We start from the raw sequence: 25,061 nt of genomic DNA on the forward strand, positions 1-25,061 counted from the left end.
TTTTTCCCAGGTCTTGCTTCCATATTTTGTTCTTCTTCTATCTGCATAGTGCAGAGGTTTGTTTTGATCCTGTAGGACACCGGGCTTGTTGTGGTGGGAACCAGCTTCCCTTCCTGACCTATTTTTCTGAGCAGCTTTTCAAGCTACTTCACTCTGGCATTCAGCTCCTTCTCCTTTCTGAACTTCATCCTCCAAAGAACTCTGTGAACTTGATTGGCATTCTCACAGTTTGATTGACTGCAGGACACTTTTTGTAAATGTCATTCTGGATGTGTTAGATGTGTCAATCTCCTATACACCAAGAAACAAATAAAGGGAATGTGCTTTGTGGTTGCAATCACTGCCATCTTACAAAAATAGTTATTTTTCTTTTGACAGGTGAGAGAGTGGGCTCAAGAAGGCTGTCAGTTTCTCACACTTCCCTGCATACTTCCCACTGTTTTTCACAGATATAGTAACTATCCATATCCCCATGCTTGGTGACCTGTCATTGCTCTTTTTTTAGAAAGAAAGCCCACTGCACGAGAAGGCCTCATTCTGACACAGCTCTCTCTGCAGAAATCATCTTTTTTTATGAGCTTACTGCTGAGTCTTACTGCTTTGTGTTACTTTATTTTCAACTTTCATCCCCTTATTATAAAATCCAAGGACTGTATTTATATAACCCCAAGCATTCTTCACATTGTCATGAAAGGCACACGAGAATGCACTTCAATATTAAGAAAATGTGGGCTGTTATGAACCACATTGTCGCTAAATCAACTTGACATTGAGGATATGAGGAGGTGGGAGAAATAATCAAATCCTGCAATTATGGGTCACAATACACAATAAAATAGGTTAGTACATTAATGTTGAATTTGGTAAATGTTTTGGTATACGGGCTCCTGATGTGTCAGTTAATAAAATATAATGAGCAGAGTGAATCTGCGGTTAAAAATACCACCTTCTGTATTTACAAATGTCCTTATAAAAACACTACAATCACACGGTCACATCTCACTGTTGAAATACAGCGATAACAGTTATGTGGGTATTTTGTCTTTAATGTCGTATGTTAGATTCTCCATTTCTGTTAGATACAAAATAGACAAAAATAATTTCATATAATTTCAGAAATTTCCAAAAACATTGTCAAGGGATCACAACATAAAGTAATCAATGACAATCTTAAATATTTGCAAGTAAACTGCTATTAGCAAAATATGTTTCTTTTACTTTATCATAGACTATATAATCACAATTTCTTCATATGATTACCGTGATTCCTCTGTAAATATCTTTAGTGAAATGAATTACAATCTCTTTGTGATCTGTTTAATAAAAAATAAATAAAGAAAAGAAAACCGAGAAAAGAAGGTTAAACATGGAATCACTCAATAAAAGAGGCCCATCTTCTGTCTTGAATAAAGACTTAAAATTACAGTCAACGGTTCAAATAAAATGTAATATTTCTTTGAGGCACTCATTGCCTTGCAGCTCAATGTTCCCATCTGTAATAGCCCTGTCTTTGATAAACGCTTGGTACAAGAAAGCTTTAATGTATTATGGTTAAATTAAATTGATTTGACCTTAAGTGCAATCGCCTGTTGTAGACAGTGATCGGAGCTTATCCAATTGAGGCACACAATCATTTTTTATGATCATTTTCTTCACAAAGACAACATGGTAAAGATAGGAAAATAACAAACAGGAGATGCATTTTCTGCATGGTAAGTCAGAGTTTTGTCATTGGTATGTGCAGGCTGTTCCAGGGTCCCATCCATAACTCCTCTTCGTCTGATAATGTGTGGTCACTGTGAGACTCCAGTGTCTCCCTACTCGCCTTGTGGTTGTCAACAGGAGTCTCCTGCTCCTCATTGACACAAGGGCCACTGCTGTTTCTGTCAATCAAGACCTTGGCAATACTTGTTTTGGACCCAAAACTTTTAAGATCTGTGATGGTGGATCCAAGGGAGCCACAGGAGTGCCGACTATTGAGGTTGATGTCCACGTGAGAGGGAACACATATACCTGCTTCATTTTCTGTGTCGTTCCCTGTGCCATCCATACCAGGAATGGACGGAGGTTCTTCATGAGTCACCCCCAACTTGTCTAGTTTTTTAAAATGCTTACCGAGCCGGCACGGAGAGCCCACCTTCAAGTTGTGTGGGTGGGGTGGCCGCCAAGTTCGGACGATAGTGCCGTTTTGTGCAAGGTAGACATTCCCATTGATGTTGCTGTGGCTGTTGGGGAGTCGGTTTCGCTGAGTCTCTGCGGTGCTCTCTTCTCCTGTGGAGCTGGTCTCATTCTCTCGATCTACCACCAGCTTAATCCGCTTCTTTTTCCCAGGCTGAGGAGGAGAAAAGGGGTCAAAGTCAATGTAGTTGACACATATAGTTTCTTTGGGGGGAAAACGCAAACATAAACACTAGCTGGGTTGTACACTAGGTATCAAGATCACGGTATTTTACAAGGAATTCTCGCCACAATTTTCTCCATTGACCCAGAAAAAAGTTATGCTCATATATATTTGAGGACTATCATATACTGAAACGAAGATACCTTCCACAAACCTAATTAATGCTACCAATGAAATACAGACATGCACATGTTTTTACAGTAATATAACTGTACATTTTTAAGATGAATTGTTGAACTACAAAACAAATCATACTCTAATAAACGTGAAATAATATCCTCTGAAAAAGATCAAGTATCTGCAGTTCTGGGTTAGAACTGGATTTATGGCGAGAATACTGTGTATTCCGAGAAAGTAATCATTTCAAAATGACAGAAAACGACAGTAAAATCAGATAGAATTGCAACATGCAAAACCTCATAGCAGAAACAAGAGTATAATGGTATACAAAAAGTAGAGGCATTAAAAGACTCTAAGGAAACATCAAAGAGAGGACGAAGTCAAAGGTGTAAGAAAGAGAGCAAAACTCTGATGTTTTGCAGCAGGAAACCACCAACGTTTTTTCTTGCTTAGGGGAAATGAGGAAAAGTGGACGTTTGAAACACTCTGCAGTGACAAGCAAGATTTCTTCACTTCCATGCAAGGGTAATTGATTTTATTCACTCTTACTTCACAGCAGACAATATATCTCCCTAGAAGGCAGTTGAGTTTCCTTCAGACTCAGAATCAGCATCCGACGTAGCTTCCGTTTCTCCCGAGTCCTTCGAAGCACTGCCGGTCTCTGATGTGGAGGACTTATCAGAGGAGATGGCGTCCTCGTCCACTTCAGTGATAGGGGACAGTCCTCCGTATGTTTCTACAGAGGTGTCACCGACGCTCCTGATCTCGGAGCTGTATGGTGGACCAGTATAGGAAGCGGAGGGCCCAGGGTCTCTGGACGCCACAGTAGAAGTCGAGGGCGATGCGTCATCACTGAGCTCACTGGCTGACTCTTTGCTCTCGTCAGCACTCTCAGATTCTTCCTCATGCTCTTCTTCACTCTCCTCTGTGATTGTGTCCTCAGATCTGCGGCTCAGAAGGGATTTTTGGGAACGGCGGCTGCCACTGGTGGACCGGGATCCAGCTGAACTCTCCCCACTTATCTGGTCTGTCATCTGACTGCCGGATGAAGAGCCTTCACCAGACTCTGACCCAGACATTTTCCTCTGGCTGGACCCTCGAGACATAGAGCCTTCACTTCCTGACCCTGACTCTGCCTCACTGACTGTCCCCGTCCCGGCCTCACTGAGTTCTTCACTGGACTTCTCTGAGGCCACCGCGCTTCCTGATGATTTGGTCCTTTGTGACGACCGAACAATTGAGCCAGATGAAGATGCCGCACTACTTACGCTACCACTGCCGCTCTCACTTGCACCTTCACTTACTCTGGTACCAGTCCCGCTGCCACTTCCACTGCCACTCTCAGTTCCACTCCCACTGATGCCTGAAGCGCTGCTCCCCTTGCTGGCCTCAGTAGCTGATGATCTCATAGAAGAACGGGCAGAAGACCCACTTCCTTTAGTGCTTCCTGAAGTCTCTCCTTCTTCAGACTCTTCATCAGAGTCTTTTTCTGTCCCTGAATCCTTTTCTGTGCTTGTTTCCTTCTCTGTTGCTGTGCCTGTTCCTGATTCTGTTTCTTTATCAGATTCTGACTCTTTCTCAGACTCTGAGTCTTTCTCAGTTTCTGATTCTTTCTCTGTAGCCGATGACTTCTCTGACTCTGACTCCTTATCCGACTCTTTCTCCGACTCTGACTCTTTCTCCGACTCTGACTCTCTTTCAGTCCCAGACTCTTTCTCACTGACAGATTCCTTTTCCGTTTCTTCTCCTTCAGATTTGGACTTGCTTTCCTCATCAGAATCCCCTGGCTCCTCATCAGGCTCTTCCTCTGAGTCCACAGTGCTTTCATTGGCATCATCCCGGTCCAAATCTACTTTCAGATAATCTCTGTCAACACTGCTTTTCTCCGAGGATTCATCATCAGAGTCTTTCTCCCTACTGCCTCCACTTCCACTTGCAACTGCTTCTGGCTCACTTTCAGAAACACTAATGGACACTTTAGACTTCTTGTCATCTTCACTGGTTACTTGTGAGGCCTCCTCGTCTTTCTCGCTACCTGTGGCCGAGCCACGACTCACACTACTTTGAGACTTCCTCCGAAACTGCAACTTGTTGCTTAAGTTGATTTTCCTTAAAACTTTGCCAAGCCGGCTGCGGGTATCCGACTTGCTATCGATTGGTCCCAAAACGGCAGGTACACCACTCAGACTCTCCTGGCTGTCAATGCGGCGGGCTGACATCAGTTTGGCGTAATCCTGGTCCTTTTTCCCACCACCAAGCATCTTGAGCATCTTGGCTTTCTTCCACGGAGATGTGCCAGAAGGACCAGCATTAGACGGCTGCTTGCTGGCTCCCAGGAGTTTGCTGAGTTTCATGACAGATTTCAGTCTCTTGGCAGCCTTAGAAGGCTCTGCTGGCTCAGCTTGTTCGATTTCGTCCCCTGGAGGCATGTCCCTAAATGCAACCCTCTTGGGTCCACCTCGACCACGTCCTCTGCCCCGGCCCTAAAACAGTCATGTTTAATTCAGCAACTCTTTGGGATGATAAATCACGGTTGACGCTTCACTTTCATTGGACAAACAACCGATTCAGACAATAATTAATAATCTTGACATTATCAATGCAAGTATGACATTCACATCTAAGGAAAGCTAATACCTCAGGGCCTTGAGGACTGTAGAAATAGCCATCATCTTCCATGATCAGCTCTCCATATTCATCGTACATGGGAGATATCAGCTTCCTCCGACTGCCATACTGAGGAATGTCATACCTGAGAAATAGATTCACACAAAATATGCACACATGGTTTTAAATTACTGCGGACTACCATGACACTATACTTATGGTTTTAATAATTCCCTAACATAAGCAAGATGGCATAGCATAGGCAGTAATTGTAATGGTGATTTACTATACTTTGTAAGTTTGGAGGGATATAATAGACAGAAAGAGAAAGTTGCAGAGGCTGACAAAGCATTTCCCAAAATAAACATAGTGGAGTACATATTTGCCTGTTTGTCAAAGGGGTTTAATAACTTGCAAGAATGTTGTGATGGGGACTTGTAGATTAATAAGTAATGCCCATTGAAACACTTGAACAAAATCAGGTTGCATAACTTTTCCCCAATGTGCTGTTTTTTTTATTCCACAGCATGTGTAAGATCCAATACTGCCCACCAAAGAGAGCAGAATGCAGTTCTATTTTTTTGCCAGTTGAGATTGAAAGGAAAGACAAGGACAAAGAAGATATTTCATAATGTATCTATTGTATTTGTATATCACACAATTCATAATTCAACCATTAGGTTGTCTGCATTCATTTGGTTGATGACCTCAATTAGCTTGGATCATTAATACTGAACATGTGAATTATTCTGCTCACTCCACAATACCGAATTACAGAAGACCCTAAAGAAAAGACGCTGATGGTAATTTGTGCCATCGACACCTTCTGTGTCGATGGCACAAGTGACGGTCTGGTGATTGTCAGATAAAACACTTGACTGCTATTATAGTGTGCTCAATGCATTGATAAACACATCAAAGGCATCCAGTCACAATGAAGATGGCACACTTACAATGAACTTTGTGGCATACTATTAAAATATAATTACAGCTTGTCGCAAAAGAAAGCGAGCATGAACAGCTGAGGAAATTAGAGTTTGTAAAGAGTACGTACAGCAAGTCGCTTAGCAACTACGACTCTTAATTTCAATATGGTAGGTTTTGAAACATTTCCATTTCTCATTTTAAGCCTGTAAAGTGCAGAATCCTCTCCCTGTTTTGATAAACTTGTGTGTTGCAAGTCACCTGCCACAGAGCGGGAGCGTTTAATGAATAACAATTTCCCAGCAGCTGTTACGGCTTTGAGTTCCATGTTTTCCCTCTTTAGACCATATGGGCTATGTAACAGGTAAGCCAAAACACCCTCTGTCCAATAAACCATGGGAAAGCGCTATCACATTCGCAGGTGCCTGACTCAAGGCAGCATAATTGATCTCATTTGATGGGAGTAGAAAGGGTAAACGCTCGGCTGTTATATACAGCTGAAGTTATGCCCAAGTTATGCTCATAATTTTATACTGAACTTTAAAATAAATGCTTGCCTCTCCCCAAGGACTGAAGGAATGAGAGCTGGAAGGCAAGGCCCCAATAAATAAGTCCCAATGATGTTATATATATATATATATATATATATTTTGCTTTAAATGAACCGAAAGAGATCAGTTCCATGGATCAGAGTATGAATGATGAGAGATTCGGGTCAGTGGGCTGCATGCTCACCCTTGGTCGTAATTATAGTAGTCTTGTGTGTAGTAATCCTGGCCTGGGTCGATACCTGACTCCATGGAGAGTTCCTTCATTTCAGAGGGGCAGAGAAAAAAAAATACTCAGCACTCCTCGGAGAAAGACAGAAGAAGAAGAAGAAGAAGAAGAAGAAGAAGAAGAAGAAGAAGAAGAAGAAGAAGAAGAAGAAGAAGAAGAAGAAGAAGAAGAAGAAGAGCAGCAGCAGCATACAGGGCGAGTATACAGCAGAATGACTACAATCCCTGTGAATTAGGAAAAGCAGGAGGGTTTCTACCTCAGGTCTCAGAAGAGATGGCCTCAGCAGTTGCTGTTGCTGCCAAAGATTAGTACAGAAGAAGGAAAAGGCAATGGAAGGAAAGGATGGTCAGTAGAGACACAAACATAAGGGAGAGTTCACTCGGCATATTTCAGATTTAAATCCAGACAGTGCAGGCATGTCTTATTTGTCTTGCTAGGTCTATGTTATACACAATGGAGGAGCAAGAGGAAAAGATTGATAAAATATTGATGGAAATGAAGCAAGGAAAAAGTGGGAAGATGTTAGTGAAGCATGAGTGTAAGTAAGAAATTGCAGGTGCTGACAATTCATAGATTACTTGGTGACAAAAAAGAAAAAATTTAATGTCAAACAGAGTCACTTTGTTTGGTCTCTGATTAGTTAGGAGAAAAAGTCCTCCAAATGCTTATCTGCTATTTGACAGGAACATTGAGGAATACAAAAGACTTTCAAATCAAACCTAAACTGCAATGTCAGTGTCAGAAGTCCTATCAGCGAGATCTTCTGGTAGTTTCCATCAAGTCAGTTGTAGATAAAAAATAATAGGATATAAGCTGCCTCAACCTGCTTTGAGTGACAAAATGTCTTGGCGCAACAATAAGATAAGAACACATCACAACAGGAATGCTTACCTGTCTGCCGTAGCCTCCTCGCCTGCTGTGAAAGGAGGAAACAAGACAAATAATGAATATGGATTGACAGCAGCATTTCAAGTGCTTTTAGATAAATGCAATGTTAAGTCTACAGGACTAAATTCTGCTGACCAGTGAGGAAATTGCAGATTTACTTACTGTGCATTTTCATATGTTAAATTACAGAGTTGCAGATATTGTTCAGTTTAAAAAAAGGATGCCCGAGGCAACAATGTTATCGTGCTGGTGTGGGCTGTTTTCCCCCACTGTTATCTCATCCAAACAGGGAGAGAAAAAAAGATACAATAAATGCAAATATCAAAGAGGCTGGGAAGATTGGAGTTTGAAAAAAAGTCAGTGTTCATACAGATGGCATCTCTTCGCAGATATGAAAAGGACATTGTCATTCAAGGAGGAATTACTGACTCCAAGAAAGTTAATAAAATTGTTGTGGTTATCACGGCTCCTGAGGACAACAATGCATCTGCAGTGCATTCAGTACGAGTCAATGAGAAACGGCGAGTAATGGAGCAGCCCGACTGAACCCTCCAGTTTCACAAGCGTACAACTGTAACCTGTCTGGGCCCATAAATAATGACGACTATTGCACTCAGATATATGGCCAAGCAATGATGTGAGCTTCCTCAGGAGAGCTGTAATCTGTTATTATGGGCAGGGACCAGAGGACAGGACACGGCCATATGGCCACGCCTCCCAGGCACAGTGGATGATGGGAGTGGGATCTGATGGATGACCTATTGGCTTGGCTGCTGGCTACTGCTGATTCATGAAACATCAAGAAAAATGGCCCAGTGGGCAGCAGCCATAGGAAGTTTGCACAAGAGGGGAGTTGGGGGAAGATGGGTGATAATGTAATGTTGTAGAAAAAGAGGTGAGAGAGTTGAACTCAGAATTATTGCAAGACTAGAATACTGAAGAACCCAGTGTATTATATCAACAGCAGTAAGGACTAGCTTTACATTTTTTCACTACACATTTCTATGTAGACAACAATACAATATATTTTACTATTATGTCACAAATACCTTGACCAATAACAAAATTTCCCTAACCCATTGTAACAGAAATTAAAGTTAAATGATTAGTTCAACATTTTGGGAAATACGCGTATTCTTGCTGAGTGAAATGAGAAGAATATCTCTTTCCAGTGTGAGAGTGGTATTGATTTTCTCATCAAACTCTTGGTACAAAAGTTGACTAACGTAGTGACCAAAATGTTGAGCAACAATGAAAATATGATGCAGTATATGGTGTAAGAGCAGGTGGATGTTTTCATGCAATAGCATTTTGTGTGTACATAGATACTGATTAAAGCCAAATATGTTGTGTATACAATAAGGTCTTTGTTTGTATTTCTTGAACATACTATGATGAAATCTGGTTAATTGCTACTCAAAACATACGTTTATTGTTAAGTTTGTCTTGATTTTCAAACTTTTCCTGAGAAAAGTTATTTTAACTTTTAAAAGGAAAACTTTTAATTTGGTCTTCCATGTGATTGTTTTTTTTTTTACATTACTGCATTGAATTATCAATAAGGACACAGAAGGAAAGTTGTGAAATGGAACATAAAGAATACCATTGAACACCTGCTGCTCTTTGGGTGGAAAGAAACCCAGCATGTGAGCTGCTTGCCTTTTTACAAAAGAGATTACCCCATGTCGTGAACATGGAATACAGAATTAGAAGGCCTTCGATCTGTGCATCAGGGGAACGTTTGATGAATCAAACATTACATTGCTCTGGAAGGGAGGTATGCTAAGACCATTTGCCTTAGGGCACAGAGAGGGAAACAAACACATAAAGGGTATGTGGGAGAAAGACAGAGAGGACTGGAAGAAACCTAAGCACACAAAAAAGGAAGAGAGAGGGGGATAGAGGCCGCATTGCAATGAGTGTAAAGAAGGTAATAGAATCTCCCGAGAACCACAAGGAAAGATTAACAAGAAGAGGCCAAGGATCGGAGAGTATTAGAACCAACTACAGGGGAGAAGAAGTGAGAGAGAAACACAGACAAATGGGACAGGCAGAAGGTCAGAGAGAAGGAAAAAAAAAAAGGAGAGGGTAACAATAGTTGACAGTCCCACAGGCAGCGGCCCTAGTTAACGATTGATTGGTTCTCTAATTAGCCTTTTCCAGTGTGCAGCCGAACATCACAGTGACTACTTTATCATGCTGGGAGGATCTCTGCAGACATGTGAAGAGACAGGTCCCCCCGAGGTTGGCTCTCTTCATTCAACATGAGCCTGCTGAGGAACCAAGTTGATGTATTTTTGTAGCCGATTTAAGATGTCTTCCCTGAGGAGTGCCTGGCCCCGTCTATCTGCATTCAACGGTATTACATTTAAATAACAGGATTTACTGTAGCCTGCCTTAGTGTAATATCCAATTTAATTTCATGTAATGTTGCTCTATATATATATATATATATATATATATGTAAATTTCTAGATTTTTTGTTTTTTCTGTGTATATTGTTCCCTTACTCAAGGGTGGATACGCCAATTAGTTGTATCTCTGTTTGCTACATCATACACCTGAAACATTCATTCATCACAGTAAGTAGTTTTAAATAATGTAATATGGTTTCATAGTATTTGCATACCTTTGGGAATCTTAATATTTAGGGTAATCTTTACCTTGTTTGAAAAAAATAAAAACATTTAGCATTATTATTTGCCTAATTAGGATTCTGCAGGAAGCAACAGCATTCTAAATGTTCTGGTCTTAGATGAAGAAGTCAAAGAACAATTGAAAATCTGCAATATGCAGCCAGAAAAAGCCTTTGAGATTTATAAACGTTGGTGTTTAGTATAATTGAATTACAGTAGCTTTGGTTAGGACATGTTAAGTTTATGAACTGAAATATGACACTAACTATAACTTATAATATGAACTCTGGGGTATGCTTAACACTATCATACCATATATCAAATAGCAGTTCAGATAATTAAAACATGCAAAACTAGGCCAAACTGACTGTCTATGCAAGCCTCTTTCATGTTCTACTGCAAGCCTGTGAGCACATTGTACAGTCAATGTGGCAGAGTTGAGTACATTTCTTGGCAGTTGGCTCTACAATTTGATTTCCACACAAAATGTCAAGTAAAAAAGCATTTTGTCTGAAAGACCTCAGTCAAACTCATCAGACTTGGCTAAGTTAAAACAAAATACTACCAACTGTAACTGTAAAACATAGTTAGAAACCAGAAAAACAGGCATGGATATGTATAAATGGAAATAACAAGAGTGCGGAGACAGAGGGGAAAAAGTCAGAACATTGTGGATTGAGAGTGCTCAGCAGTGTTTGGGCTGTTCAATTGGTTTGTCTGCTGAACGTCTGTTGCCGTGTTCATTTCACTCATTCCATTTTCAGCATGGTTCGCACTTGTTGCCGAGTTGATTTGGAATACAGAGCTGGAGTTGGTTGTTTTTGGCGTGCTCTGCTCATCCCAGGGATCAGAGCGTTGCAGTTTGTGAGCACCTTCTGATTCTTCAGTCACTTGTGGTTTCTTGTTAAACTTGGGCACCTTGCCAGTTTTGTCTACTTGGCTGTACAGATTGGCAACAGATCGCTCTATGTCGGCTAGATTCTGGATGTTTTTCAGGATCCCTTTAAGTTCCCTTTTCCCGGCATCAGTTTGTGACGTGTCAAGAGGAGGGGGGTGCTTTCGTTCCGAAACAGGGCGAAGCGAGGAGACGGACGGCAAAAAGTTTGGAACAAACTGGACGACTGGGCGTGAATGATCGCTGATAGCGGGCGAGGATGGGGGAGGGAGAGGTGGGGCAGGGAGAGGCGGGGGAGGGAGAGGCGGGGCAGAGAGGGGCGGGGGAGGGAGAGGCGGGGCAGAGAGAGAAGGAGGAGGAGGAGGAGGCAGCGGAGGTGGGGGCGCAACCTGTTTATTGACAGGAGGAGGAGAGGAGTGAGGGAAATATTGAGGTTTATGAACGTAGGGTGGTGAAGGCGGAGAAGAAGGTGGACTAGAGGGGGGAGATGTGGGTGGGGAAGGGGGATGTTGCTGTGGAGGAGGAGGAGGAGGAGGAGGAAGAGGAGGAGGCGGCGCAGGACTTTGTGGTGGGTCTGGTATCATCTCCACAGTGATTTGACATGGCTGAACCGCCACGTAGCTGGAGATGCTGGAGCTGAACCTCCTGAGGACGGGTTGCGTCGGTCTTTGACTAGCAAGGGGCCACGAGGCATCTCCCTGATTAATGATAATGCTGGGGGGCACATCCCTGCCCACAGAAGTGGTGCTATAGGGGAAATCCATGATGGAGAGCAGAGCTTCTGAGGTCAGCTCCAGCATGTCATCGCTGTCTCTATCCCTGACAAGGATTGAGGAGAGGGAGCCTTGGGAGCCACTCCTATGCGTGAGGGTCTGATCCGGGTAGGCCTGTTGCTCAAACTGCTTGGCCTGCTCACGGACTGACAACTTGGTCTCTGCACTGCTGCTCAGGCAAAGCGTGTCCAAACTCTCCGGCCTTCGCATGCCAGTCATGGCTGCTTTGAGTATCTGGAGCTCCCAGTCGTCTGGGTCCATAAGAGCTTGTCTCCTTGGCACCTCATAATCGTGCAGCCCTCCGTGAATGCGAACAGGCATTGACCAGACGTAGTCTGACCCTGCTGAGTGGGGAGGAGAAAAGAAGAAGCGCTTCTCAGACGGACTCTCCCCCCGTGCAGAGACCTCAGGACTGCTGTCATCGTACACAGGGTTGTGAGTGGTGAGTGGGTTGCGGTCAGAGAGGAAGGTCACGTTGCTCTCTGACTTGGGCAGGTTGACGTGCAACGCTCCGTTGCCGCGGGCTGCAATGGCGCGACAGGCAAAGGTGCCAAGAATCCTCTGGTTGTCGGCCTCCTCAATGACAGACTTTTTAACCCTGCCCCAGCAAAAAGTGAAGGTGAAGAAGAAAAAAAAGATGACTTGAAACAAGTGAGTATTGATGATTGATGGTCTAGGGGTGAGCGAAGCAAAGGAAAAAGAGTGAGGCAAAAGCAACAGTTTAACTGATTATGACTCGAAGTATTGTGACTGTTACTAAGAACGTCTGTATTTTGAGGCAACTCAAAACTTTCTAAGCTTATGCTAAAGAATTCAAGTTAAAAAAGTAATTTAATATATATATAAATTGGCAACAGGTATGCTGGGCTTTTGTCCAAAGATACAGTATGATACAAATCACCAACATCAACCCAAATTGGATGCATTAGTGCAAATCAGTCACAACACTAAGAGACGTGTAGGTCAAAGGGCAACAAAGCACATGAGGAGACAATTGTTTAATTGGTCGGGAGACAGGAGACAGCTATAGTGATAGCTACTGAAATTCAGTGAATCTAAAGAAGGGTGCTTCATGTTTCCTGACTACGTGGGACTTAAAGTCTTTATCTAAGCCTAAAAAAAACGTTCAACTGCTACCACTTCACCGAGGTAAATTAACAAAATATATTTATGCCCAATGGTAAAAAAATCTTCCTGATTGACTGAAGGTTAAGTACATACCAAAATCAAAAATATACTGTATATAGTATATGCATATGCTCAGCAAAAGCTATAAGCAAGGGGGGAAACTAGGGTGCGTCTCCTGTGTGATATCATACAAATATATTGATCAAATGCCTCAGACGTCATATATTTTTGGATTACTTACTGCAGTCTGAATCCAGAGAGACAGGGGAATAGAAATGATGGAGAAGACAGAAAGACATACAGATGGTAAGAAGACTAAAGCAAAACTGTCAGAGGTGTGGATGAAACGTAAGCTCAAGAGTACGTCAATACTGAATTTATATAGTTGCTGTGTGTATCTGCAGAGTATGCTAGACTGTTGTGTGCTACACAGACACAGACATCACATTTTCATGACTTTTGGGGACATTACATTGTAATCTCTTGGAGACTTACCCAAACAATAACCGCTACCAGCCTAACCCTAAATTTATCCCATAATCAAAAGCTAACCATAAGTCCTTAAATCCTCACCCTAACATTTAACGATTTATGTTTTGGACACAGACACACACTTTCTATTTCTATAACTTTGTTTCAATGTCTTTTAATGGGGTTGTTTATCGACCAACTCTACTTGGAATATAACCCCCAAATAAACATTGCTCGGACACAATACAATCCCCACAAGCTCTTCTACAGAATCAAAAGCTTCTGCTAGTTGTTGAGTGTTGGTCAACATCTGTTGTAAACATTATACAAGCATTTTACAGCTGGCCGTTAAGCTTTCATTTTCTTTTGTATAAAGGCCAATATGATCTTAATGGCAGTATTTCTTTAAATGCTGTAAATCAAAATGATTAAACCCAGCAGGGCAGCTGTTTAAATTCAATTTGGTCTCATTTAAAATTAATGTATTCATGTAGGCCATTCCATGTTTGGGGTATTATTTCAAATGAAAGGTGAAAATAGATGGCAAAACACTGGACATAAAGGCAAGCATTTAATGTATGTTTTAATAAATAAAGGAAGGTTTAAAGTAATTTATGAAAAGCAATTACGAAGCACAGGCCAGACTGTAGTTTCTATTCCCAGCAAACTATACATTATTGTATAAACACAACACACTCTTCTTACCTTGAAAGAGCATCTTGCAAAAATGCATACACAGTCAAATTAGGAACACATCTATTAGCTCAAGTCTCATCACCAGCTGTGCTGCAGTGTACCGTGTGATCTCCTGATATTTAAAGTAGATAATGGCAAAGAAGCAAAATAGCAGGGAGATCCATTGATGCAGGTACAAATACATCTAAAGCAGAAGGTGAACGTCTGAGGTCAACATGCAGAGCTGCCAGTAGTAATTTTAGAAAAGCAGAGGGAAATGATTTTGAATACTAGACAACAGTTGGTGTCAAAAACAGGAGGATACTAAGGCAGAAGTACTGGCATTCAACATAAAAGCTTTTTTTTTCTGAGAAGAAAGAAAGGAACCTGCAGAGCAAGAGTACCTGCTTGTCATGGGAACAGGTGCGATGGGAGGTAGATAAAGAAAGGGTCAGGGTTGACTCACATGCTGCTGTCGCCCAGCTCCTCGTACAGGTTGGCACTGGGAGCCCCCGCCGGAGCTGCTTTCCCTCCTGGTGGCAAAGCCATCTGAATCCTGGCAGTTTTGGCACACTCTGCCTGTCGCCTGTGCAAGGTGTCAACATTTACAGTCACCGAGATATGTTTCCAGTCCACAGATAAACAACCTCGTGCACAAACATGCAAAGGAAAATCAACCCCAAAATTTTTCTTTCACACTTAATGTAGTTAAGAATGAACTACTCCTTTCTAGAAAAAGTTTTCTTTTTCAAAAAGGAGGCACATGCAGTAACTGGCAGTAAAACTAACGTTCCTATTATGTTAAGTCATGTCAAATAAATATTGGGGGGAGGGAAAGAATAACTCAATATCATGGGATGATGTTAGGGATGGGACGCTATCGTATTTTATTGCGTATTTAAACGTAAACGTTTATCGTGGTGAATTATATCCAAGAGAAAGAACAGTTACTATTTGTTTTATTTGTATTAATAACATTAAAGCCCCGTTTATGCAGTGGCACCTCCTGATTTATCATCATCATCATCTTATTTAAGATTTTGTTGTTTTTCACGACAAACATTGTTTACGAAAGGAGATGTTTCCATATGCAATACACATATTTTGGCCCGGACAATCGTGGCATTATATTTTCTGGTCGCCTCATGCTGAGATGAGGTTTAGATAACATTATTTCTTTTCTTATTAAAACTGCAGTAAGCTTTTTTTTATTGTTACGGCCAGAAAAGAGATTCTAAAAGAAACTAGAATCTATTTTTTTCAATTAAGTTACTTTCTTATGGATAACATGCTAGCTGTCTACTGTAAGTCACAGGCATTTCGGTCCTGGGTTGTATACAGCTCTTGTTTGCTTGTTCCGTTCTCTTCCCCAGTTACTTGTTTACTCTGAAAGCTGCACAGAGCTGTGTAGTGAAGTGTTGATTCTTAAAGGAACGGACCGTACTGGCAATCATTTCCCCTTCAGGAAGGTATTTTTTTCTGTATTAATAGAACATATATTACTTAATGGAGCTTTAAGAATGAGACCAACACGCACACAACACTTGATTGTTTTAGATTGCACAGGAGCAGCACAGTAATGACACTAGTGTTGTAAATCCTGTAAGAGATTGAAGACTATTCAATGAAGAGTTATATTGAGGATCAATACCTCCATGTCTTCATGACAATCTTAGAAAATGATTTGGACTTGTATGATACCTAACAACCAACAAATTATTGTGGATTTTAGCTTTTTATGTGAGCTACATTTAGAGCTACATTCTGCTGCAATATACTTTTATTAACAAAAAGGTTTAACAATAATGCACCTGCAGAACTGATGGGTAACAGGTTTTCAAGCGAAGAGGATCTCAGTACAGAACTATGTGTCTTGTTGACTTTGGGTTGATTTTCCTTTTGAATTTCATTAGATTTTTCACATGAATCTAAACTGCCAAAATACAACTTAATTATGTATCCTACAAGATGAATCACTGTTGCTTTATGTCATAATACTGGCAGACATTTCCAAAGAGTGGCATTACCTAGCATGCAAAACATCTTTCATTATTTTCAAAACATTCAACTAATCTTTACAAAACAAATGAATAATGAACATGAGATAAATAATGTTTACTTACTCTTTGAACCTGTTTTTAGGGTTTGATTCAGAAGAAAGGAGAGGAGACAGGAAGAGAGATAATTAGGAGACAAAAAAAGATGAGAAATTGCATTGCATTTGTCAAGAGTGTAACCTCCATACAATTGTAATGCGAGGAGGTATTTAATGCGAGGAGGTATTTAATGTCGGGAGGTGACATTGATTAAATAATGAACATTAATCATGACATTCTTTCACAGACAAAACATATCTTTGTATAACATATAATGGTACTCTTTAACCACAAAACAGTAGAACACTTTCTGTACTTTCTCTTCCATTTCTATCCAAAGTAGCAAGCACTCCAGCCTCCAGCAGTGACTGCAGGGCTAACATGCAAAAGTAGCCGTTGCTTTCTCCTTAAGTGATTCTCCTGTGCTCCATATCACCATTACTTATTCACAACAAAATTCAAGTATTCCACATGAATAAACAGATTCATGTTTTAAACATTATGCTCATTCTCAAATTGAGGCAACACAGAATTATCTTGACATACAGAAAGTGATTTCTTAAATCCTTTAATTTGACCAAAGTAATGACGGCAACAACAAAGTGCCATCTGCTGTGACAGTTTGTGCGGTAGGTCTAATGTCACCATCAACAGCTTTCCGCTGTGTGTTTGTTCTGTGCATTTGCGTCGGAACAACCACTCCGCCCATCTGCCGTCAATAAACATTTCCCCAAACATCACTGTTTATGGAACATTTGCAGAATACTAACGATTAGAGGGGATAAGACCCCTATTCCAGCCAGCCAAGAGTTCTACCTCGCCTTTAAACAAAAAGCATAAACTGCACAGTGTGCGTGTGTGAATGAGAGTTTGAACAAGCCAGACACTGTTTATTGTGTGTGTGTCAGGCAGAGATGATTAAGTAGCGTGAAGACGCACTGTGACGGTCACAATTGGCTGTAGATATTTGTCACAAATGAGTGTTAATTAATCTGCTTTCACAGAGCATGAGCAAGGAGATTAGCCCAGCAGAGAGCGCAGTCAGCATGTCTGATGAGAGAGAGAGAGAGACACACACACACACACAGGCAGCAAACAAGCAAGATCGGCTCGATTTTTCTTAAAAACCTGACAAAACCCCTTTTCAACAATGCTGTTTGTAGTTTTGTGGGCCAGAGGGTACAGTGAACAATAAAATAACAATACATGTCTGATTAGTCTGCAAGGAGCAAACGTTTCCGCTAAAACCAAGTGAAACGCAATATCTCCCAAGACAACGGTCTGCTTAATTAAAATGTATTTCCCTCTTAACTTTGTGACAACAGTTAAAACGTGATTAATCGATTACAGAATCCAGTGATGATTACTGATTGTTTTTTTAAATTGTTTTAAAATCTTGTTTTCTTCTGCATTATGTTTTGATGCTTTTAATGCTTTCATGTGAAGCACTTTGTATCGCCTTGTTGTTGGAATGTGCTATACAAATAAACTTGCCTTGCCTTGAGGCGAGAGTACTCACTGTTTGTAGGTGACCATGACGATGAGGATGGCAGGAATGCAGCACAGGATGATGATGATGGCCAAGGCCAGAAGAGCTCCCTCTGTGTAGCCCACAGCTTGGGCAGCCTTCTTCACACTGGCCACAATGTCTGGGGAGCGGATCTCCAGAATGCGGCCGCCCTCGCCCAGATATGGCTGGAACTCCTTGTTGATTTCCAGCACATTCCCATCGAGAAATCTGTGTTGTATAACACATAATAAAACCAGGAGAATAATCTTAAAGCTGATTTTATAATCCATACTTTTGTAAAAACAATGTACCAAATGATTATTAAGTGAAGCCAATGCGGAAATGCCTTGACCTTACATTCTTTCTACTAGCCAGCAGGAGTCGACACCTCCGTTTGCAAAAATAAGTCTGTTTGTATAAAAGTCTTTGAGGAAAAAAAACTTCTCACTTGATTTATTATCTCAGTCTATGGTCTCAATCGCCAGTTTCAAGTCTTCTTCAATACAGCATGGTGTTCATTTACATTACATTACATTTCATTTAGCGGACGCTTTTATCCAAAGCGACTTACATTTTTGCTCTATATACTGTAGACACAGCGACATGGACTAGCAGAGCCGGGGCGCGAACCACCAACCCTCTGATTGAAAGACAGGCATGATAACCACTTAGCCATGTCCCGCCTATTAGTTAATTAATGTCCCATTTAGAACATACTAGACAATAAAGCAGGGTACGCTTTAGGGCGTGGCTACCTCGTGATTGACAGGTTGCTACCACGGCGTTGTCTGGTCTGGAAATTGCCAGTTTTTTCAACTTACAACTTTAACCCTTTCACATTGTGTTTTCAGTTAATTGTAAGAATTTTGGAGGCCTAAAAATGTCTTATTCAGCATTCCGTTGTACTTCACCCTTTCGTGTCACTTCTGGTTGCCAAAATCCAAGGCGGCGACAACCCCAAAAAAAAACTCAAGGCTTCAAGACAGCACTCCACAAACCAGTGGGTGACTCCATAGTGACTACGTCCACTTCTTATATACTTTCTATGGTAGAGAACCAAGATAGAGCTAAATGATGTACGTTGATCTATAACTACTGGATTGTCAAATACAGTAAGTATGTTTGATAAAAATAAATCATAACTCAAAAGATGATAATATGTAAATGTTGAGCTCTCAATTAGTTTTCTCCTGCCTCAAGTGGCAAAACAAACAAATACTTTAAGTGCGTCATTTGCTGAGAGACAATTATTTCAAGGTCAGTAGCATCTGGTAAATTAGATCATCACATTATTATTAAGTGCAAATGATTTGTCAAAATAAGATAAATGAAATCCTTAGTGTGATCTTCATACCAAACATGTTTTCACTCTTGTGACAGAATTTGCATCAATATTGAAGTAAAATGAACATGCATGAAAGCAATCCTCCCAATGTTATTTTGAAACAATACCTAGAGTGGCTTTCAAACAATCTGCTTCATAAAGGATTGAGCAAACTGCCACATCAAATTACTGTCATTTGGGTTTTTCCATAGGTGAATAAATGAGCGGAGATGAAGGTTATCAAACGTTTTCTCTGGCAATCCATCCTCTAGAGAGGTCAAATGGTAGCGAGTGCTGTGTTCAAGGTGGCATAAGGACACTTTTATAATGCAAGAATGGTCTCCCTATGTTGTCTCTCTCTTTCTCTCTCTGTGTAATCTGACAGGCAAGTCACAGATATATTACATGTGATTACCCCAGAACATTGTCAGACATAAACTGCATACATAAAAAGCCTTTTTCCTCTAGTCTAAATGATTTTCCTGTTAGTATTTGTGTCCACGGAAGCAGAATCATATTGAAGCAGGGGTGTAGCAAGCCTCTTGTAAAAAGAGCTTGGCTCTCTTAAAAGCTGCTACTTGTGATAATGGCGCCGGTCACTAATTTGGGTTAAAAAAAGAGCTGTTCTTATGACACTAGTGTCACCCTTCCAATGGCACCGGTCTCAATCCCCCACTTAAAAAACAGTTGAGGCACTCTTCTGATCGTCAAGGACACTAAGATAATGTCTATAGATTAATTCAATACATTCACAAAGCACTTCTAAAAGGTCATTTGAGTGGCACATTTCAAAAGAAACTGAAATGGTCTTTCAAAGACAAGGAGGAACGTTTCTCAGAAGCCACACACAAAACAGAATAGGCAGCAACCATATAAGGATAAATAAAGAGTGAAGATAGTGTTATATAGCTCAATGTGAGTCAAGCAGGGGAGCACATTTTAGAGAGTGAAGGGGCTAACTCAGAGAGTGGATGTTTCCTATTGATTGGCAACTCTCATGCTCTGATGGAGTTGCCTTTTTAAGAATAGGTGTCTGATCGGTTTGACAGAGGGGCTGAACAACTTAAGAAAGGTGAGATTGCTCTCAGGTGCCAGCTCACTCTTTTTCTTCTGAAGGGATGAAATAGTATCATGTAAACACTGTTACTGTGTTGCTTTAATAGCATGTGAACATGGTCTCTTAGAGGTCAAACAGTAGCATACATCTCTCCATCACCCCGTCCCAAAACATAAGGAATTAGATGTGTCCTTGACATTTCTGCAGGCGCTTTGAGGCTCTGGCATGACGGGTTAAATGGTTGAAATACTCCCTGCTTCACTCTCACTTTGACCCTCCCTAACCTCCCCCTCTCCTTTTTTTCCCTTACATTTTCCCAAATTCTGTGACATATGGAAGATTGGCTGCAATTGCAGGATAAACAAGGTCTTATAAAGAAAGTAATGGCAGACACTGTAGAGGAGGAAGTCATGACAGCCTGCTAGACTGCAGGGAAGAAGCTATGCAGCAGGGACATAAACCAAATGGTGGACTATACTTCCTGTAATAAAATACACCCACTCACTTGAAAAGTTCCTTGGGTGAAATGGCCCTGTTGGTGAGCGGGTCAATGGCGTACACCATCAGGTCCGATTTACTGTAGTCCTCTAGTTCAAAGCCATCGCCATGACGACGTGGCCCGATTGACTCAACAATCACTTTGGCACCTGGAATCTGGTCCTGGATGTGGCGCTCCAAAATACTGAAATTAAAAGAAAAAACCCACAGGTCGAATTTATATGAGGAAAGCAATAACAGCGTAAATTCACCAAAAACCATATTCGCATTAGTTCAAATCATTTCTGGCACCTCTGTGTTTTAAAGACACCGATCTTAAGCACTCCATTCTAGGAATGACTGTCCCATTGGGCTGCTTCTTGCTTCACAATTGAACTGTTGGCAAAGCAAGGCTTTGATAATCCTGTTCAGGCAGGGAGAAATCCACACCTCAAATTACAGCCAATAGAGAAAAGCCTTGCTGTCTGCCTTTGCCAAGGTGGATAAACAGTTTGAGCACTGAGGTAAAATGGCCCGGGATCATCAAAAGCACCATGCAAAATCGTAGACCTCTCAAATGTCATCACTGCAAAGAGCTTAACATGACTAATGTGTGTGTTTTTCACCCTAAAGAGCAGTGCCATTTCTTTGGGAGAGACACAGCAAGCTCTTGAAAACAACTATTAACACCCATTTGCCTTTCAGATTGACTAATTAGATTAAACACGGTGCCCCAAGAGATGCAAAAAGATGTTTCATTAATCTCTATCATTAATTCATTTGGACAAGGAAAACAGACTCGAGAGGATAGACTCAACCGTCTCATTGGCTAATCCATGATCCTAATGGATTGGTCAATGGTTATTGAATAACAACAGACAAGTTGTACGTAACATTTTCTCCTGTTTATTTGGTTCCTGTTTATTTCCAATTGTCGTTTGGGACGGCTGAATCATTAATGTCACTCCAGGCCTTCTAAAATAATTGTATAGGCAAATGACGGTGCCACCTTAAATCAAGTTCACCCCTTATCATAGCACAGGAAGATGCAATTCATAGCACAGGAAGATGCAATTCATTTTCCAATGTCAATAAAAAAAAAAAAAGAATATTAGAAGGTGAGGAAATGTACGGAAAATAATAAGTTACGGTCAAACATGTACTCCTTCCATTATGCAAACACTGAAGTTGGTTTCTCCTGATTTAACATAGTTTTTTCTTTCATATGTTAATAACAGTAAATGCAGTCTTACCTAATAAGCTGCTCTCTATGCTCCTCCACTAAAGCGGGTGGGACAGTGGAAACAACAACTTGCATGTCCAACGCGTTGACCACGGAAACCTGAGAGAGAGTAGGATTGAGGGAGAGAGAGAAGTAACAGACCAAGCTGTAAAACAGACAGCAAAGAAAATAGAAATAAAGTGCCATTAAGCCAGTGTGTCACATATGTCCTCCTGTGAGTTTGGTCGACACAATCAAATGCTTCTGTCAAATCAAATGGGGCCCTCTAATTGCCTGCTTGCAATGTGGCAAACCTAACAGGCTTTAATTGTGATGCCGTATACAAGTGCATAGGCAACAGCCTCTGTGCTCTGAAGCCAAATCTCCCAAGCGACTCCTGTGAAATTAGGTTTCCCCTTGAAAATTAACGAGTATGCTCTCGCTACTCTCCCATACCCAGGCAATGTCCCAGACCCTCCTTCTGTCTCGTTAGAAGCTTGTTAGCCAGACATATTTCACTGAAACGAAAAATAATCCTTCCCACAGTCAGGAAAGATAAGCATTGAATTGGGAACAAAGCTGAGCCCAATCACAGCGTGTGTGTGGGGAAATTATTCGGAAAAAGAAAGGCACACAAAGGCGAGAGACACCCATTTAGTCAAACACACGCACAGACACACAAATGTACATAATGTGTACAAAGTTAATACACATTGCTAAAAGAAACAGTCTAATGGGATCATCAGCTAGTGGCAGAGGCCACATGTTGTGTGTCCTGTACCTACTGTGAATAATTCAATGGGCTGGAACCAAAACATTTGGCACTGAGCAAACACAAACAAAACCATCTAGGCTCATAATGAACAAGCTAGTTTGAAAAAAAAAAAAAGCTAAATTGAAAAAAAAAAAAAAAATTATTTGTAGTGGTACTTCATGGCAGACATCTTTTTATATACTAACAGCAGATGCGAGTAGGCATTGTTGCTGGTAGCAGACTTAATAAATAATAATGAATTAAAATCAATATATATATATATATAACGATTATAACTAATTCAACTATGAATTATAAATAAATTAGTATGTAAGAATGATGGCACTCAGCCTACATCAAAAGCCACCATTAGTTTAACTAACATAATTTAACAGGAGATTCAATTTTGGATGCCATCCAATTTTGTAAAAATAGGGAAAACTAGGGAAAATCAAAATTTGATAATACCTAATTAAATCTTAATCTCGGGATTGCTACGGAGACTTTCTCAAGGTGTACAGGGATCTGCTATTTCATATACACACAAATCAAATGATCAAGTTCTTTACAAATTAATGATTTATTTGACGAACTACATAACTAAACTATTAAACAGAAAAATTAATAAACGATAACATAAACAGGGAAGTGCAGGGAATGAATAAAGGACAGGAAGAAGAATACAATGAATAACAATGAACTGGTCGTCTTCTTTGTTGGGGTCCGGCTGGAACCGTTCTTCCTCGTCTTCATCTCACTCTCTCAGCTTTTCTCAGACATGACAAAACATGTACAACTCCTCCAGAGCTACAGGAGACCTTACGCCACAGTTTTCATAGTCTGTGCAACACTCCCCGATGTTGAATTGACTTTGACATGTAAAATTGCTGGGATGCCCCTTTTGATAAGGCTCCTCTATCAATGAATTATAGACAGATGACATTGAAAACCAATTCCATATTTCAAAGGGCCAGTCTCTGCACAGATAACATGCTGTGTGAAGCCACATGCAATCAAAATGCCAGTGACCAGTGTGCACTAGGTTTGTCACGATACAAAAATTATGACTTCTATACGATACCTGCCATAAATATCAAGACACCCAATGCTTACGGTACAAATACCAGAATTCTATACGATACCTCAAATACGATATGATACTGGTATATTTATCTATAATAGTAATAAATAAAACATCTGTATGGTTCCCTTTTTTACCGGCTTGTTCCTGCCCAGCTTTTTAAACACTTAACAAATGGCATTAATATTAGTATTAGCGTACAGCAATATATTAATGAAACAGTCCTTTCCTTTACAGTCTGCAATGTAGCCAAAGTATTTCCAGATTTCACTTTTTCAACAAGCCGAGGGCGGTCGGCAAGAGCTCCTGCACTCATGTCTTCCCTGATCACTCCTGTGAGTGAGCGCTGCCTGTTAGTGTGTGAGCGCTGGGCAGCCCCGCCTCCTTGAGCCCTGGTTCCATGCAGTCTCTGCATGCAGACAGCATGACATGGACCGGAGCAGTAAGTGCGCTTTGATCCGCGCTATTTTAATATCGATACAAAAAATATGCAAAATCGCTTTTAACGTACGGGTAACTTTTTAGTATCGATATACCGTGCAACATTAGTGTGCACATAGCCCAATACCCGTGCAGTATATATATATATATTGATCAGCATACATATGCGCTATATAAAAAGGCACAACACTGGATACTCACCACCACTTCAGCACTGCTGCTGAGCCCTTTTCCATAGTCGTCTGTGGCAATAACTTCAAACCTGAAGTAGGACCTGCGCATATTTCGAAACATGATGGCCGACTTGATGACACCTGTGTATGTCTCGATGACGAAGCTGTCCTGGCCCTCCGGTGCCGGTGGGATAATCAGGCGGTATGCCATCTTACTGTAATTCCCAGTGTCCTTATCATTGGCCTGTAACACAAATGTAGCACACACATAGAACGTTAGACAGGAAAAAAACTGAGCTATACTCAAAACAATAAGAAATAGAGAAAGCAATGTGTCATAGAAAGAAAAGTACTGATTTGAGATTGCAATACAGCCGGAGCTAGAATCCACCAATCATTGCGTGAGCTCTTGAAGATAAGATGGTGGCTGTTTGGTTCCAGTAATATTACCACTTCCCAATCAGTGATGTCAAAGGAGACATTTGGTCTATGACATCCGATGGTTAACACCTGCTGTAACAACACTGAAGGCGGGATTTTCTTGTTCGACCCTCCCGTGATGCGTCAATCTTGCAGTCATTTATCACACAAACCTTCAGCAGCCGTGTGACAAATGTGACAAATGTAAATG

The 25,061-nt window shown here is 40.9% G+C and overlaps 1 protein-coding gene across 1 annotated transcript in view; it reads right to left on the minus strand.

The window, feature by feature from the left end:
- Positions 1–3,093: 3,093 nt before the first annotated feature.
- Positions 3,094–25,061, minus strand: part of LOC306746926 (protocadherin-15-like) — a gene marked incomplete at both ends in the record, with an annotated part of 133,932 nt that continues 111,964 nt past the window's right edge. The window contains 10 exons of the mRNA XM_079229912.1: positions 3,094–5,004; positions 5,159–5,273; positions 6,788–6,861; positions 7,086–7,124; positions 7,721–7,742; positions 14,762–14,881; positions 17,911–18,129; positions 20,788–20,964; positions 22,013–22,101; positions 24,459–24,674. Coding sequence (XP_079086038.1) covers positions 3,094–5,004; positions 5,159–5,273; positions 6,788–6,861; positions 7,086–7,124; positions 7,721–7,742; positions 14,762–14,881; positions 17,911–18,129; positions 20,788–20,964; positions 22,013–22,101; positions 24,459–24,674 — 2,982 coding nt within the window. The remainder of the gene's footprint in view (positions 5,005–5,158; positions 5,274–6,787; positions 6,862–7,085; positions 7,125–7,720; positions 7,743–14,761; positions 14,882–17,910; positions 18,130–20,787; positions 20,965–22,012; positions 22,102–24,458; positions 24,675–25,061) is intronic.

Source organism: Taurulus bubalis (genome assembly GCF_910589615.1).
Source record: "Taurulus bubalis genome assembly, chromosome: 14".
Taxonomy (NCBI): Eukaryota; Metazoa; Chordata; class Actinopteri; order Perciformes; family Cottidae; genus Taurulus; species Taurulus bubalis.